Genomic DNA, 17,741 nt, shown 5'->3' with positions numbered 1-17,741 from the left:
GAGGAGGCCACTCTGACACGCTCTTGCCACCGGACTATGACCCTTGGCTCCTAGGTTGCCTCCTCTGGAGGAGGGCGGCTGACAGAAGATGGGGTGGGGGCAATGAGAAGCAAGCAGAACCTCAGCCCCAGAACGGGGCTCCTCCCTCCACGCTCATGTGCTCCACCCGAGAGGAGAGGAAGGCCTCCTCAGACGGAGCACAAGCCAGGCAGAGGCAGTCCCACCAGGCAGCCAGCCAGCCCCCCACTCCACCAGACAGTTCCTATAGAATCTTTATTTCTGGAAGTTAAAGTAGTTACAGCAATATACAAAAAACAAACAAACAAACAACAACAAAACAACCCACAATAATATAAATTTTTACACTAGAAAGTATACATTGGAATTTGAACACAGTGGCCAGGATAGACTACAAACCACTGTACAGAGAGGCCAAGCAATCCGCAGGCATGGTTGGGCTAGGCTGGGGACAGGCAGGGTCAGGGGAGCGAAAGTGGGCGGGCGGTTCTGAGGACTCCACCGGGCCAGTTTCTGTTCTCCTTGGAGCTGTAACTACAGGTGGTTAGCTCAGGCTACCCAGGTAACTTCCCAGCGCTGGGAACTTTACAACCCCTGCCCCAGAGAAGCCCGAGCCCTTGCTCCCTGGGTCCCCAGGATTTAAGCTGTCAGTAGGTCCAGGCCTTGCCTTTCTAAACACCCTTTCAGTTTATGAGTTCAGCTTATTGTCTACTAAGAATGTTGCTGGGGGAGGGCGAGCAATAACTGTCTCAAAGCAAAAGGCCAGGGGCAGCCAAGGCAAGCAGTTTGTCTTGGAGACAATGTTCTCACCCCTTCATTCAGACACTGGTTAATTTGAGTGAAACAAACAGAATTCCAGACACTGGTCAGCTGAGCATGGGTCTCTGAGTCACTAAATGTAGCCATGCCCCTGTGTCAGAGCAGGTTAGCTGAGTGGCTGAGGCAAGCAGGTGATATGAGGGCCACGGCAGGTGGAGGCACCTGTCCCACCTCACCTGGGGCCCCAATGGGGAGCAGACAACCGCCGGTCTCAGGGGAGGCCAAGGGTACACCCCTCATTTGAGGGGCAGGCCTGGAGTTTATCAGTCAGCTTTTGCCCCGTGGTTACAGGCACCCCTGGGAACCAAGCAAACAGAATAAGGACCCTAATCCCTGAGCTTTGCTGAGGACCCGTAGTCTAAATCAATTCAAACCTGTAACTCAGGCTCTCTGGTCACAAGGTCCTGAGACCAGGATTCCCAGTGCAAGCAGGGCAGGAGCCTGTGGCCATGGGAAGGAGACATGCCACTAGCAAGGTCAAGTGGGAAAGGAGCCAGGTTGATCCTAGGCCCAGTAAGGCACCCACAGGACAGACTGACCCTGAAACAGGGTCCGGAGTCTTGGGGGAGGGCAGGCAGGCGACAGAGGTTTTCAGTGCCCTTCGCCTGGCCTCACCCCTCCCACAGGCGAGCATACTCTTGGGTAAATAAAACCCAGTTTATGGCCGGGCGGTGGTGGCCTTTAATCCCAGCATTCGGGAGGCAGAGGCAGGAGGATCTTTGTGAGTTCGAGGCCAGCCTGGTCTACAGAGCGAGATCCAGGAAAGGCACAAAACTACACAGAGAAACCCTGTCTCGAAAAACCAAAAAACCAAAAACCAAAACAAAACAAAACAAAAAACCCAGTTTATGAAGAGTCTGGGATATCTAGGTTCTCTCTAACCTTCGTGTTCAAACCAGAGGCCAAGCCACAGCCTCAGATGTCTTTTAAAGATTTCATCTGAAACCATTTCAGGGTTCATATGCTTAAAGCACCAAGGAGGCTGTGAGCTAATGTCTTCTCTGATACAGAAGGGCTAGGCTATCTCTGTGTGGTTTGCCCTTTCATTCTTATTACTTTTTTTTTTTTTTAATTTAAAAAGAAACCTATGGGCTTAGTCCTATCTTCTATTTGGACATTAGCAAGGTTAAAAGTGCAATGCCAAGAGTCCTCAGCTGCAGGCAGCCTGGGGGGTCCGCTCACAGAAATGGGCAAAAGATGCCATGGGCACCGGGAGGCACTTGTCTAACAACAAACAAACGCCGCCGAGGCGTGAGCTGCTGAGAAAGGAGGGTGGGGAACAGAACACAAGGCATTTCCTTTTTCTCCCTCCAGCCTCCCGCTCTCACATCCCCCATCACAGACTCAGAGACTCCTCTCCTCTTTACATAAAAGCACATCACCCACACTCACTCGTTTCTCTATTTTAAAAAGTGCCCAGATTGCTCAAAGATAGCAGAAGTAGAGATTAAAAAAAAAAAAAAAAATCTGGAACCACAAAGTTAGGAGTTTCAGATGATCTGGGTTTGACTGCTTAAGGGTGGAAGCCGGGGCAGGAGCCTCAGTCATCTCTGCAGCTTCCAGTGAAGGCTCCTCACATGGGGGAGGTAGCGCACTCCGAAGTCAGATCCATGTCAAACGTGAGTGACTCTGCGGGGACACAGAGACAATGCCAGTTCAGCCACCTGACCGCAGCCAGCTTACAGAAGTCCCCATCCCTCTGCCAGGGGGCTCGGCACTACTGTTAACCAGTCTCCTGTCCCTTCGGGGCCAGGCAAGGTCAGAAAAGGCAGGCTTCCCTGCTCCTTACAGGGCCTTGCCCTGTAGAAGCGGAGCTCAGTCACCACTTCAGCCCCGACTCTATTTCAAAGGTCTGAGGCTGCCCTGGTAGTGATGGCCTTAACTGCACATAGCCACTGAGCACCTGAAACTAGTCTAAATCAAGGCGTCACAGACTCAGTAGGAGAGGGAAGAGGGAGAAATAGTCTGAGGACTTCTCCTCAGATGCTAATGTGATAGTGTGCTGCTTACATAAGGCATTAATGTCACTTGCCACTTTGCACTGTTTTTACTGTGGCTGCTGGAAAATGACACATGTGTGCCATCCATTTCTATAGGGCAGCATGGCTCTAAAACTGACTCCAACCAGCAGAGCCGGCCGGCCAGCTCTGGCTCTGTCTGTACAGGCAGGCATCAGACAAGGGCCTGACTCTCCAGACACTCACCAAACTGCCCTCCTGCCGAGGGCTCAGCACCTTCACCGTTATTTCCAAACTGCATCAATGAATCTAAAGTGCGGGGGGACATCGGCAGGTCAATGGTATTGCTGCAGGTCGTTCTGTAGGAAAGGGGGGCGGCAGGAGGGGGAAGGGCCGGGTTGACGAGACACAATGGAGGGGAAAAAAAAAGAACAAAACACACACACACAAGCCATCAAACTCTGGTCTCCAACAGAAAAAAAAAAATAAAAACTCAAGCTTTTTAAACACACAAAGTAGGTCACTCTGAGCACTAAGCAGCCCAGGAGCATCCAGCCCTTCACAGTGGCTCTGACCCCGCGTCCTCCCTATTCCTGGGGACAACTGAGGACAGTAGAAATGAATGCAAACTGGGAAGGGAAGTCACTTACGGTGTCACACAGATGAACTTGGTCTTCAGGTAAGGGGCGGCACCTGCAGAGAGGAAACCGGGCTTTAACTGAGGGCAAGCTGCTTTGGGAACAGTGCAAGAGGTCCACCTGGCTCTCCAGATGGCTGGAGCCAACCTCACACAGAGACTGTCCAGACACCTGTCCACCTCTTAGGGCTGTCCTCCCTCCCTCAGCACGTGCTACCTACGTGACAGCCAAGGTACTCGCAGTCTGAAGTTTTATGCTTTCCACAGCTGCAGAACTTCTGGGCACACCTGCCTACCTGTACCTACACCTAGCCTGCCGCCAACTTTAGGCTTCCTTCCCACCCTGCCTGAGTGTTCGACACCTTTGTGTGGTTCTAGGCTTCTACTGTGACCTGATCACGCTTGTGAATTGACCAGGTGACCAGCCGGACACCAACAGGACCGAATGTTTAAGAGGACAAAGATGGCCAATGCTGGAGGCTCCAAAGCCACTTGCAAGCTAGCAACCACATCCCAGCCACCAGGAAGACAGGACAGCCGGGTCTGAGTCCATTGCAACAGCCAGGAGACCTGGCCAAGGCACCTTCTCTCTCATGTGTGGGAGGGAGGGAGAGGCGGGTCTGGCTGTCTTCCATCTCTGCCGTTTATGTTGGAAATGTGAGGACTGAAATGTTAGGCAAAGCCCTGGAGGCACTGGCCTGAAGTCTTGGGAGTTCAGCTCAACAAAGCATGGGGCAGGCCTGGAGCAGTGTGGGTAGGCTGAGAAAAGCTGAGACATAACCCCGGGGCCTACAAGCAGCGAGAAGCCATTGAAAAGCGGCCATCGTGAAAATCCAGGTTCATTTTTGGCCAAGAAACAGGTAACTTAGCATAGAGCCAAAGGAATTCCTGAGGCAATTGTGCGTCTACAAATCCAACTGTCCTGGTCCAAAGAGCTCTCTAGGATGAGAACTCTCTCCCCGAGAGACAGAGGTAAGGGTAAGATAGTTGGGTAAGATAGCGAGGTGCTAACGTTGCTGTTTCCAAACCTGAGGACCTGAGTTCAACCCCAGGATCTACACAATGGGAGGAAAGAGCTGGGACCCTCAAGGTCCTCTGACCTCCAACAAGAGCCCCACACACACAATACATGAGAGAGAGAGAGAGAGAGAGAGAGAGAGAGAGAGAGAGAGAGAGAGAGAGAGAGAGAGAATTTCGTTCTCTGAGAAGTCCTTTGGGCCTGAGGTGGGAGTGTGGAGCACAGAACTAAGAGAAGAGAGAAGAGGAAGACATGGCTGATTCCTGTCTGGGTCTGGACAAGCTATGACTGAACTTACTCAAAACCCCTCCAGAGGAAGGCAAGGAAGTCCTGGGAAGAGGCTGAGCGATGTCTACACCATAGTCCTCTTGCAGTAGAAAGGAAGTGGTCATCCCAGCTCACCTCTCCGAGGGGCTCATCGGAACCTCCTACCCTTCATCAGGCTCCCAAGCCCCCACTGCTCCCTCTTTATGCTCACAGGCAAGCCCCTCAGGTAAGGGACTCCTTTCTCATGCTCAGTGCCTTGCCCCTGAGGAACACGTCTCTAGGCAGCTACAGCAGAGATGGGAAGGGGTGACAGCCTCAGACCAAGGGCCTGGGTCTTGGAAGCAAATTAGTCAAAAGGATCAGCAGCACGCGGACTTCAAGGTCCTCTGTGAAAAGGACAAAGAGGAGTGTGAGAAAGGCTGATAGACAGATCTCCCAACTGAAGGCAAGGTGGAGGCCGAGATAAGGGACAGACAGGAAGTAAGAGCTGAACTCCTCCACAGAATGAAGAGAACTCAACACCAGAACAAAGGGAAGGGAAGTAACTGTCGACAAGCCCGGCTCCTCCAGCCTGAGAACTGGACATTCCTCGGAGAACGCTGAGGACAGAGCCGGCGAGAGTTGGCACATTTGTGCACGGGTGCTCCATGGACAAAAGCAGTTGATGAAAAGTAGCCAGAGCAAGGAGGCCAACTCACACATCTCATTACAGAGCTCGGCATGGCGCGATGATTAAGAACAGTCACAGAAAACACAAATGAACACAGCAGCCTCCTCACCAGCTTGCAGACAGAAGACAGTCGATGCAGCAAGTACTAACGGCTTGAGACCAGACAGCCCTGCCTCTTCATGCTGGGGACAGCCCCACGGACTCCAGATTTAACTCAACATCATCTCTGTTTTTTTGTATAATGTATACAGTCACACGCACTCCCACATAGTAAAATGCATCTTGTTTCAACAGCTGTACATTCTAAATGCCAGCTCCCCATCCCCTCCAGTCATCATCTCCTGCAACCCCAACACTCCCCACTCTGCCGTGAACTCTACCCCAGGCTGCTAACAGCCACTGTCCCAGCAAGCCTTTCTTCAGACTGCCTGGCAGTGCTAACACATGAAAGCGAAGCATACGGGACTCAAATCTGCCTCACGTCTTCTGGACTCCACCGTGTAAGAAGCATCAGAGAATTGTCCTCATTTTCTCTTCCTGATGTTTTGGGGGTGTAGTGTGTGTGTGTGTGTGTGTGTGTGTGTGTGTGTGTGTGTGTGTGTTTCTATTTTCATCTCCAGACTGACAACTCCTGTGAGGCCTGATTCTGTTCTTCTCTTAAATCCCGTCAGTCACCCTGTCAAAGTACCCAATAAACGGCTCTTCCATTTCAGGACTCACCACCCTAAGACACCCGGTCATGTCCTTGTCTCTCCTCCAAGGACCTGCACTGTTCCCCCTTTCCCTAACAGCAAAACCAGAACCATGGAAAATCAACAACTACCGGGGTCAGCTTCAGGATGCTCCTGGCTCTCTGGTCGACAGTACTTCCCGAATGCCTCCTCCTTGGGAATGTCAGGGTAGAGGTAGACCAATGGGGACACCAGGATGTTGGTGGCATCCATGATCTTATAGCCCATGATGATTTCAGCAAAGGACATGTTGTTCAGCTGCTGCTTGGTGTACGGCTCTACAGACTGGATCTGGGTCTTGCCTGTCATGGGACATGGGAAGGAAAGATTATGCCAGTCAAGTGCTGGAGACCCAGTGGCTTAGAACTGTGGCGGTGTCCAGGCTGGCTATAGAGAAGCTGTCAAGCTGGATCGCAGGCCAAACACTTGCCTCAGATGTATTAACAAGGTAGGTAGAAAAGGGAATGTGGAAATAAGATTCGAATCACACTTTTCTACGTGAATATTAGCCAATGGAGTAAACAAATGGGCAGGCCAGCCCTTCAGGAGGAGGCACAGGCCCTCGCTGCCCTCCAGGGGGCAGTAGTACACAGAACAAGGAGCAGCCAGGTGTTGGCAGTGGCCACCAGGTGGCGCAAGGGAGACAGGAGGGGCAGGTGAAAGGTCTTACCACTGATGTCCTTTTCCACCCAAGTGAAAGTGACCCCTCCTTCTTTGCTGCTCTCGCTGAATCTCAGCAGGAAGGTGCCCGGGGGTTTCGTACTCAGGATCGCCCGCTCCCGCTCCTTGCTAATGAAACCCATGATGTACCTGGAGCCGAGAAAAACCAAAGTTGTTTGGGCTAAGAAGGTTGTTCCTGTCACGGGCTTGCTGGGAGCAGGTTACTTGGTCACACAGTACAGCCAAGTTTCATTCCGCCTTACCCTTCATTCCAAAGGGCCAAGATATACTTTTTCACAAGGTCAATGATATTGTCTAGCCACACCCAGAAGGAGAAGCCCTTGCCAGCCATGTTTTCCTGGAGAAAGAATAATGGGAGAGCCAAGTCCACCACCATCCATTCCAGCCCTATCATTCCTGAACCTCAGTACTCTGCCCATGTCCTCAGGCTCCTCTATCCTCAGGCAGCTCTTACTAGCTGCTGGAAAAGGGGGTCCGAGACTTTCAGTATCCATGCCCCTCCCCAGAACCACCTGACAAATGAACATTCCAGACCTGCCTCCCAGGAGGTAACCATAGGAATCAACAAGATCACTTACTTTGCAAAATTTAGCCCATGTGATCTGACACCCGGAGTAGTTGACACCAGGTCCTGGAGGAGGGAGAAGATCAACAGAGGAATTTCAGCCTTGGTTAGAGGTTTCATTTCTCAAGGATGATTTGCAAACATTTGTCCCGTTATTTGCTTTTATGTACTTGCAGGGTGCCACAGTTCCATGTGCGTGTGTGTATGTGTGTGTCCATGTGCACAAACATGCCCACACACATCCGACCCCAGCATTTGACCCTGGAGGAGCCCAGCACCGATGCCCCCCTGGGCTCCTGCTCTTCCTTGCCTCGTGTGTTCTGAGGACCACTGTCACACGCTAACAAGCTGACAGCTGGGGTTAGAAGGTTGTATCTGGTAGCACCACAGGTCAAAGCTACTTTTAGACTGGATTTTTTTAAAGGAAAGAAAAAATTTTAAACTATCATCTATGGCTTCTTAAAGAAATGGGCTCTTACCCATCTTCTAACACACACTAAAATAGGTTAGTCAGAGCAGTGCCTGGGAAGGCAATCAAGAAAAAAAGCCCTCCCGATCCCTGCCACATATCCTAAAAATGAACACCAGGCTATGCCTGGCACAGTGCCTGGCCCTGGGTAGACCCTGGGAAACCTTGCCCGCGTGACCACCCGCCCAGAGCAGACCCTCATCTGAAGCTGTCACACACCCACCTAGGAGCTTCTCGGCCAGCGTAGTCAGCTGCTCGATGCTCAGCCCTCGCTTTGTGGTGGATGAGAACTGCCAGCTGAGCACCTCGGCCACCTGGTCCCAGGTTCCGATCGGTGGCTTGGTGAAGAAGTTCACGTTCTATTGAAAAGGTGAGAGAGGAACGAACGCTGATGACCCCACCAGGGCTGAGAAGGCGCAAGGACTCAGGGATTTCAGAGAGGGTGTTCAGAGGGGGACTCACCTTGGGGTTGTTGGTCAGCATGTTATACCACAGGATGGATGCCCAGGCATTTGGCATCTGACAGATGTTGGAGATCACCACAACTGGCAAAGAGTGGGTCTGTAGAGTATGGGGGACAGGTGGGGAGTGGCTTAGCAAGACAGCTGGGCTCTCACGGCTCCAAAAGCCTCTTCACCTGTACCTCCACAGGCTAGAATTAAAGTCATGCCACACCAGATGCCAGCTCTAAGCAGGAGCGTGACTGAAGCAGCTCAACACCAGAGGAGAAGAATGATCAGCCTGGGCATCAGGACTCACTGACGTCTGAATATAACCAGTGACTTATGAAATGTAACTGGCTCAAAGCTAGTCCCTGGCCCTGACTTTCCAGAGACCTGGAAGGCAATCTCTAAAATGCAAAGTATCTATCTATATCTTTCCATGAACTTGAGGTATTAGAAATCAAACATAAGGATTCCTGCTTTTCCAGGTCTAATGTAATAAGATCAAGGCTGGAAAACAAGATCTAAATGCCATGACTTTCTGCATACTGAAATGGTGGCTACTAAGATTCACTTGCCCAAACTTTATCAAATCAATTCTAAGCAGTCACTAAAGATAGATTTCCAATTCATGTGCTCAAGCAACACTTTCTTCTCAGTGGGTGGCTATCAAGGACTTTCAGAGGTGGACAGTGAAAACTAAACACAGGCTTAGCAAACAGTCACATGCCACCAGGCATTTTGTCCTGTCGCTCTGAACGTGCACGGGCTGGCTCTGTGCAGAACTCACCTCTAGGTCAATCTTGAGGCCTTGGTGGTACACCTCAGTCTCGAAGGTGATCAGATGCAGCTCCTCAGTCACAATCAAGGAGGCCTGCAACAGCAAAGTCACCTCTTCAGAGAATGGCCAAGTTCTCAGCAGCAACAACAGAGGACAGCGATATGCTATGTATGGCCTCACTACACTAATAAGGTGGCTGTGGACAGTGTCAGGGACACAACTCTGTACCTTCTCTCTTCAACACAAAGATCCTCAAGGGCAGGATCCTCAAGCCTGATCTTTTAGTATGTATTACATAATAAATAATCGTATTTTATAATATACAGATTCAAGGCACAAAGAATAACAAAGCAATGGATATGCAAGGATACACCACCCCACTTATTTATCATTTGGGGACCGGCAAGATGGCTCAGTGGGCAAGGGCATTGGCCTGATAACCTGAGTTTAATTCCTGAGACCCACACAGTGAAAAGAAAAAAGCCCTACAAGTAGTCCTTTGACCTCCACATGCACACCATGGCACATGGGTGTCCATACACAAACACAGACAGGAGGGAAGGAAGGAAGGGAGGGGAGGAGGGAAGGAGGGAGGGAGGGAGGCACGTAGGCAAGTTTATTTGAATTTCTTCTCTTCCTCCTTTTCTCTCTCCCTCCTTTCTTCCATCCATACTAGGGGGCAAACTCTGTGTCTCATGCATGCTAAGCACCCCCCACCACTGAGCCACAGCCTACATCACCATCCAGTTTAAGGACAAGCCATTGGCACTGAAATTCCCCAGGCGATTTTTTTCTCCTTCCTTTTACAGTACTGCTGTGTCTTGTGGCTCTATTGTTTCCTAGCTCCTCCTAACCATGTTCATGGTTGTTTCTCCAAGCATGTGCATTTTACGCGGGGTGTCTGTGAACCCCACACATGTGTGGTCCTACTGTTAGTATGTTCCAGCTGTTGGCCCCCCACCCCCAGTGTGAGGTGGGTCTGTGGTCACGTGCAGGTCCCACTTCTATCACAGTGTAGAGTATTCCGCTGTGACTACACCGCACTCCTGTTTCCCTAAGGGCTCTCAGATCTGGCTGTTTGGAGAGTACTCGGTGGCTGTGATCATGTCCTTGTCCTTGCTGCACACATGCAAAGGTTTCTCTAGCGATAATCCTGGGACCGGGACTACTGGTTCACAGGGGATGCTCATTTTACAATGCCGAGCTGCTTTCCAAAGTGACTGTGACGCCTTTCCTGCCACGAGCAGGGGTGCAGTGCAGCCCTCTCGCTTTGTACAGGAGTTACTAAGGAATGAGTTCTCAGGAAGGAAATCCCAGTTCTTCTATGTGTGTGCTGAAGGACAGAATAATCTTAAACTCATGATCCCCCTGCCTCAGCTCCTGAGTGCTTGTGTGTGTGTGTGTGTGTGTGTGTGTGTGCGCGCGTGCGTGTGTGTGTGTGTGTGTGTGTGTGTGTGTGTGTGTGTGTGTGTGTGTGTGTGTGTGTCTGTGTGTCTGTGTGTGTGCTGTTTTCTTAAGTTTAACTCTGACTTGCTTTCCATCTCACCAAGGCCCTGAAAATGGAGCCAGCTGGCAGGTGGTAGCAAGGGACTTTGGGAAGCCCCAGGCAAGGTGGAAACTTTTCTACCAAATGGGTGTGGGTAACAGCTCAACAAGGGACTTCCCACTGCTGAAAGGGGGGCCACTCCCCAACTCTCAGGGAAGTGCTCCTCTTCGAGAACCCCACGGCACCTGTGACTTCCGAGCATGTCACACTGGCCCAGAGCGACGTTTCTAAACAGCAGCTGAAACAGCAGGTCAAGGTCTTTAATTCTGGGCAGACAGAGAGCGCTTTCTCTCTTTTCCTCAAAGAGGACGCTCCGGACAGTTTTCAGCCTGAACAAAACTTACATCACAATTGGCACGGCCTCCATTCCCACATCTCTGCTCCCTCAGGGTCTGGAAGAAAGGAAAAAGGCCAAGTGTCATGTGTGGCTGTCGCTAGCTCTTGCTCTGCCATTGCCCTCTGTGCAGGGGAGCACCCTCCCGGGAGCACCCCCCACGACCCACCAAGTGCTTGAACTCCGCAGACAGGCTGCCGTTGTTGGACTCTTCCATGTTCATCACCTTCGTGTTTGTGCCCAGAATGTTGAATTTCCGAGATCTGAATCATGGGAGAAAAACCAACACACGAGTGACTGAGCAGCCAGAGGATGAAGCTGGATGGAACAGAACAAAGGAGGCGGGACTCACCCTCTGAGAGCAGCAACGTCCCCAGAATCTCTGTCAAGAACACAGATGAAGGTTAACAAAACGGAAGTCATCAACCCCGTTTCTTTCCAGAACCTACTTGATGGGAAATGCCTTTAGCTGTCCAGTTATGTTTTAGGGGTGAAATAAAACTCTGTATGTACTTAAGCAGTAGCCTCAGTTGGGTGTCTACCCCACAGCTTCTTTACCTTCCTAAGAACTCTCCATCCTGCTCAGCCTGGGATGGCAGAGGCCATCTCTACCTCCAGGGAACCCTGATCACTACATTCATCAGAACGGAGGAAGCACAGAGCAGTGAGGCCGCAGTCCGCCTTGTCTCAATCCGACCAAGGAGGGAATGGTATCCTAGGCTGTTCTGCTCCACAGATGTATGTGAGAAGGCGTATGGCCTTTGTTAACTGCTACTAGCAGCCCCAGAGCAGCGTGGAAGGGAACCTCAGTCTACAGGTGTACACTAGTGATGGGACGAGGATTCGGGGTTCCTGAAGACACGTCTGAGTCACTGACCTCATCTCAGGTACTTGCCCAACTGCACTTCCAGTTACACAGGTGGCAAATTTCCTCATTATCCAAGCCACGCTGGAGTTTCTGTAAAGGTCTGCTGTGACCGCCAACTTTCAACACCTCCCATGACATGGCTGGAAAGGCTGTCCCCATGTAACCACTGCTACCTTTGTCCCTACTATGCCATCCTTAGTGATAGCTCTGTTTTTATCTTCTTTTTAGAGTACTATTTTAAAAGTTCTTCTCAGTCAGGTATGGTGGTGCCCGCCTTTAATTCCATCACTCAGGGGGCAGAGGCACACAGATCTCTGTGAGTTCAAGGCCAGCCTAGTCTACAGAGTTAGTTCCAGAACAGCAAGGGCTACACAGAGAAACCTTGTCTTGAAAAGCAAGCAAACAAATAAATAAATAAAACTGCTTCTCGATTGCTATATACTTACTTACACATAGAACCTTCTTGTGGGTTTGTAGAATAAATTGATCAGCTTTAAAATATTCTGTCTTTCCAGGTATGACATTTTCAAGCCAATGATCAGCTCTCCCTCATGTCTGAATCACCTTTCTCTTTTTTTATTTTTTTTTTTTTTATTTTTATTTTTATTTTTATTTTTTTTTTGGTTTTTCGAGACAGGGTTTCTCTGTGTAGCTTTGCGCCTTTCCTGGAGCTCACTTGGTAGCCAGGCTGGCTCGAACTCACAGAGATCCGCCTGGCTCTGCCTCCCGAGTGCTGGGATTAAAGGCGTGCGCCACCAACGCCCGGCTTCTCTTTTTTTATATACCCTTTTTTGTATTAGTTTTTATTTATAATTCATAACCAATATATTGCACAATCTTAAATGTACAACCTATGGGACTGGTTTATAAAAGCTACACACACCAATGAAACATCAGCATAATCCAGAACATATCCGCCACCCCAAAGTACCCCTAAACTCACTTGTAATGCACCCCAACCCCATACTCCACCCCACCCTGGCCCCAGAACATTATTGCATTTTCTATCACTGCAGATTTGTTTGCATTTTTAGAAATATACACATGCAAACGTAAAGTATGCACTCTTGTGGGAGGAGACCTGGTTTCCTTCACTCAACATAAATACTTTGAAGATTTATTCATGTTTTACAACTATCAATAGTTCCTTTCATGGGGCTGGAGAGATAGTTCAAAGGTTAAAAGCACTGGCTGTTCTTCCAGAGAACTCAGGGTCAATTCCCAGCATCTACATAGCAATTCACAACTGTCTATAACTCCAGCTCCAGGGGATCCAACACCCTTACACAGATATACATGCACCAAAACACTAATGTACATAAAATAAAAAATAAATAACTAAAAAAAATAGTTCCTTTGCTTTGATGGTGAACAGTATTCCACTGTATGGCAGAGTGCAAACGGTTCATTCACTCCTGTTAGTGGACATGCACGTGGATTTTTCATTGCTCTTGTGTTAACATCTGTGAGTGAAATGGCTGTGTCATGGGGTAGGTCCATGGTTTACTTTAGACCACCGTCAGAATTTCTTTTGAAGTGGTGGCGTCGTCACTTTTCTGTGCCACTGTGACATTATGCACTTGTGTTCTTTGGGTGCTTTTGCTAACATGTAAATACAGTGAATATGCCCGGAGTTTATGCTAACGGTCCGCAAAAGAAAAACCCTCCCTTTTCACTCCACTCTGCACCAAGCTGTCCCACCGCCACTCGCTGAGCACTCACTTGCCCTCTCTACAACGTGTACTGACCTCTTATATTAACCTCAAGTCTATTTCTAGACTTCAGATTTTGTGACAGTGATCAATCAACACATTCTTGTCCTGGTAACACACCCATTTAGCAACTGGAACTCCGTCTTGTGTTTTAATAGCTGGCAAGGCAGCTTCCTATACCCACGCCTCCTAGTAGTTTCATTTAATAAAAAGCTCTTTGGGAATAAGCAGTGGGTGTCAGACACTGAAGGAGAGCGGCCCTCTGGACAACACTTCAGGTTTGCAAAGTGACTGCGTTCCGGAGACCTGCTCTTAGCAGCGGGGCTGTCCAGGCCACCGGACTGCACACTTAGGAATGGACGCGGGGATGGGGAGATGGCTCAGTGGCAGAGTGCGTGCTGCATGGCATGAGAACCCTAGCGTGGATCCTCAGCATCACACAAAATCTGGGTGCAGCAGTGTCTGTAGCCCAGTGCCGGGGGCTGCATGCCAGGCTTGCTGACCAGCCAGCCGAGCCAGTGAGTGAGCTCCAAGTCCAGGGATCCTGTCTGAAAACATGAGGTGAACAGTGGTACAGGAAGACACTTCATGTCTACTTCTGCTCTACACATATACAACACACACACATATACAACACACACACACACACACACACACACACACACACACACACACACGCCCATGCACGAAGAAAACTAAATTATCTTGCTATCTTTGCTTAATTTTTTCAACTGTGATATAACTTGGCAGGTATAATTTATTTATTTACATCTTTCTTTTTCTTTTTTCTCTTTGGTTTTTCAAGATAGGGTTATTCTGTGTAGTCCTGGCTAACCTCAAACTCACAGAGATCCACCTGCCTCTGCCTCCTGAGTGTTGAAATTAAAGGTGTGCCCCATCACCTCTAATTTTGCAGGATGGGTGTTGAACCCAGGGCCTTATGCATGCTAGGGAAGTGCTCTAATACTGTATATACTTCCAAGTCTTTTTTATTTTCACATTTGAAGCAAATTGATGAGTCTCTGAAAGGTTTTTGAACACAATTGTTTACAGAACAAAGATCCCTGAATGGAGACATCTCTGAAGTCAAATGTCTGTCAAAGTTCCTGTTTTTTCCATCCCTCATTTGCAAATAAGAGCTAAGTTTAAGAATATTTACTTGTCATGGCCTACAGAATGAGAAAAGATTTGTACCAACTACACATTTGATAGAGGGCTAAGAGCTATAACATATGAAGAACTCAAGAAACTAGATATCAAGAAAACAAATAACTCAATTTTTAAAATGGGGTATAGATCCAAGCAAAGAATTCTCAATAGAGGAAATTCAAATGGCTGGGAAACACTTAAAGAAACATTCACCATCCTTGGCCATCAGGGAAATGCAAATCAAAACTACTTTGAGATACCATCTTACACCTGTCAGAATGACTAAGATCAACAAAGCAAGTGACAGCTCATGCTGGAGAGGTAAGAAGAGCACTCCTCCACTGCTGGGGGAGTGCAAACTCATAGACACTACAGAAATCAGCACGGCAGTTCCTCAGAAAGAAGGGGGTCAGTCTACCTCCAGATCCAGCTTTACATTCTTGGGCATCCACCCAAAGGATGCTTCATCCTACCGCAGAGACTCTTGCTCAACCATGTTGCTGCTCTCTTTATAACAACAAGAAATTAGAAATAACCTAGATGTCCCTCAACAGAAGAATGGATAAGGAAAATATGGTATATTTACGCAATGGAATATTACTCAGTCATTTAAAAAGAAAATGACAGGGTGAAATTTGCAGACAAATGGATGGAACTAGAAAAAAAATCATCCCGAGTGAGGTATCCCAGACCCAGAAAGACAAATATGGTGTGTATTCACTTACATGTGGATATCAGCTGTTAAATCAATGATAACCATGCTACAATCCATAGAACCACAGAGGGTAGGTACAGAGTAAGCGGCTAGAGGGGCACATAGATCTCATTAGGAAAGGGAAATAGGCTGGGTGGTGATGGCGCACACCTTTAATCCCAGCACATGGGAGGCAGAGGCAGGAGGATCTCTGTGAGTTCGAGGCCAGCCTGGTCTATCTATAGTGAGTTCCAGGACAGCCAGGGCTACACAGGGAAACCCTGTCTCAAAACAAAACAAAACAAAAAACAAAAAGGGGGTATAGAATAAATAGAATGGATATTTATGGATGGGGAGGATCAAGGGAGGGGACGGGGATGGGGTGAGGTGGGGAGTAGTGGATGAAAGGGAATATGGGGAGAGACAGCTAAACTTAAGGGGCATTTGTGGGGTAGCATGGAAATCTAATATAGTAGAAACCTCCTAATATATACGCATATGAAGGCAACCTCAATGAAATCTCCAAATAATGGAAGAGACAGAGTTCCACCTGGCCATCTCTTGTCACCAAATGAAGCTTCCAGTACTGGATTGGGTTACATCTAATTGAGTTGTTGGCCAAAGGGACCTCATGGGAATCCCAAACAACCCAGGCTGCTGCCGAGACTATGGGTTGTTCTCTATAAACTGACAGCAAGGCCCCATTGCTGAAGACAACATCTACGTAACTCATTGAACCTGGAGATGTTGAGCTGGTGCCTACATAGAGCCTTCACCCCTACCTGCCAGGGTCTTTGTTAGAGGAAGTACTCTGCAAGCTGCCAACAGAGAAATGTGAATATCAACCCAGCCACAAACCCTTTATCTACAACGGTGTCCTGCCCGTAAGATGACATGCTAGGGCAATGGTGGCACAAAGCTTGTGGGAGTAACCAGCCAATAACTGATCTGACTTAAGGCCCACTCCATGAGATAGAACCCATACCCAACAATACTTGGGTGACCAAGAACCTGATAGCCCAAGAACTATATAGCCCAAGAACCTAGGGCAAAACCAAATAATAAAGTCTAAAAAAAGTCTTTAAAAAAAGGAAAAGGACTCTTCCAGAGGTCCTGAGTTCAATTCCCAGCACCCACATGGTGGCTCACAACCATCTGTAATGAGATCTGGCGCCCTCTTCCGTATACATAATAAATAAATAAATCTTTAAAAAAGGAAAAGGGAAAAAAAAAAAAAAAGCCAGGCGGTGGTGGCACACGCCTTTGATCCCAGCATGCAGGCGGCAGAGGCAGGCAGATCTCTGTGAGTTCAAGGCCAGCCTGGGCTACAGAGTGAGTTCCAGGAAAGGTGCCAAAGCTACACAGAGAAACCCTATCTAGAAACCCCACCCCCCAAAAAAAGGAAATGTAGTGATAAAATGACTCATAATATTCTGCTACACTCGTAGATCAGTTCAACCATTATCAGAGAAATTTCCTCCTGTAGCAGATGGGAACAGATACAGAGACCCACAGCCAGACATCACACAGTGAGAAAGACCTTGGAACACTCAGCCCTAAACAGGATGGCCCCATCAAATCCCTCCCCTCAGAGCTCAGGGAACCCCATGGAAGAGGAGGTGGAAAGAGTGTAAGAGGGGATGGAAGACACCAGGAGAACAAGGCCCTCTGAATCAACACAAGCAAAGCTCCCATGAGCTCACAGAGACTGAGGCAGCATGCACAGGGCCTGCAGGCTGCACCAGGTCCTCTGAGCTTACATTATGGCTGCCAGGTCAGTGTTTTTAAGGGAGCCCTGAGTGTGCGAACAAGTGGCTCTCTGACTCTTGTGCCTTCTCTGGGGCTCTTTTCCTTCTGCTGGTTTATCCAACTCCCCTGCGATGGTTTCGTTTTATCTTGTTACATGGTTTTCGTCCGCCCTGTCCAACTCTGATGTGACCGTTTCTGTTTTATCTTGTTACATTTTTGGTCTGTGCCGCTCAACTTCGATATGATGGCTTTATCTTGTGATATGATGGTTTTATCTTGTTACATGGTTTGGTTTGCTTTGTTTCTTTTGAGGTGTTGTACTTTGTTTTGTAGGCTTTGGGGGTTAGGGTTTGCTTTTTTTGAGAAAGAACTTAAAAGTTGGATGGGTAGGGAGGAGGAGCGGCTCTGGATGTACTTGGGGGAGGGGAAGAATTTGATCAAAATATATTCAAAGTTAAAAATTGTTTTAAAATAATAAAGAATACTTACTTGTCAATGCACACTTTAATTTTAAGCTGATAATTCAACTCGGGAAATTTGACCAACAACCTATTAAAAACATATAGTCAAGGAAAGTTAGTAGGCTTCCTACCATGACCTCTAGTTTAAAAAAATATAAAACCCCCTAATAC

The 17,741-nt window shown here is 48.5% G+C and overlaps 1 protein-coding gene across 4 annotated transcripts in view; it reads right to left on the bottom strand.

The window, feature by feature from the left end:
* Positions 1-254: 254 nt before the first annotated feature.
* Stat3 (signal transducer and activator of transcription 3) overlaps positions 255-17,741 on the bottom strand; it is a 55,116-nt gene continuing 37,629 nt past the window's right edge. The window contains exons 11-24 of one of the 4 annotated variants that reach the window (XM_028856799.2): positions 17,599-17,658; positions 11,290-11,319; positions 11,107-11,200; positions 10,948-10,995; positions 9,067-9,150; positions 8,296-8,394; positions 8,057-8,192; positions 7,378-7,430; positions 7,042-7,136; positions 6,789-6,928; positions 6,208-6,420; positions 3,446-3,488; positions 3,042-3,154; positions 255-2,466 (exon numbers count right to left, since the gene is read on the bottom strand). In XM_028856799.2, coding sequence (XP_028712632.1) covers positions 2,411-2,466; positions 3,042-3,154; positions 3,446-3,488; positions 6,208-6,420; positions 6,789-6,928; positions 7,042-7,136; positions 7,378-7,430; positions 8,057-8,192; positions 8,296-8,394; positions 9,067-9,150; positions 10,948-10,995; positions 11,107-11,200; positions 11,290-11,319; positions 17,599-17,658 — 1,264 coding nt within the window. In that variant the 3' untranslated portion in view covers positions 255-2,410. The remainder of the gene's footprint in view (positions 2,467-3,041; positions 3,155-3,445; positions 3,489-6,207; positions 6,421-6,788; positions 6,929-7,041; positions 7,137-7,377; positions 7,431-8,056; positions 8,193-8,295; positions 8,395-9,066; positions 9,151-10,947; positions 10,996-11,106; positions 11,201-11,289; positions 11,320-17,598; positions 17,659-17,741) is intronic. The other 3 variants (XM_028856801.2, XM_028856800.2, XM_028856802.2) reach the window with 3 other exon arrangements.

This window comes from Peromyscus leucopus, chromosome 8b, assembly GCF_004664715.2.
Source record: "Peromyscus leucopus breed LL Stock chromosome 8b, UCI_PerLeu_2.1, whole genome shotgun sequence".
Lineage (NCBI taxonomy): Eukaryota > Metazoa > Chordata > Mammalia > Rodentia > Cricetidae > Peromyscus > Peromyscus leucopus.
This window is presented reverse-complemented; position numbering and strand designations above follow the sequence as displayed.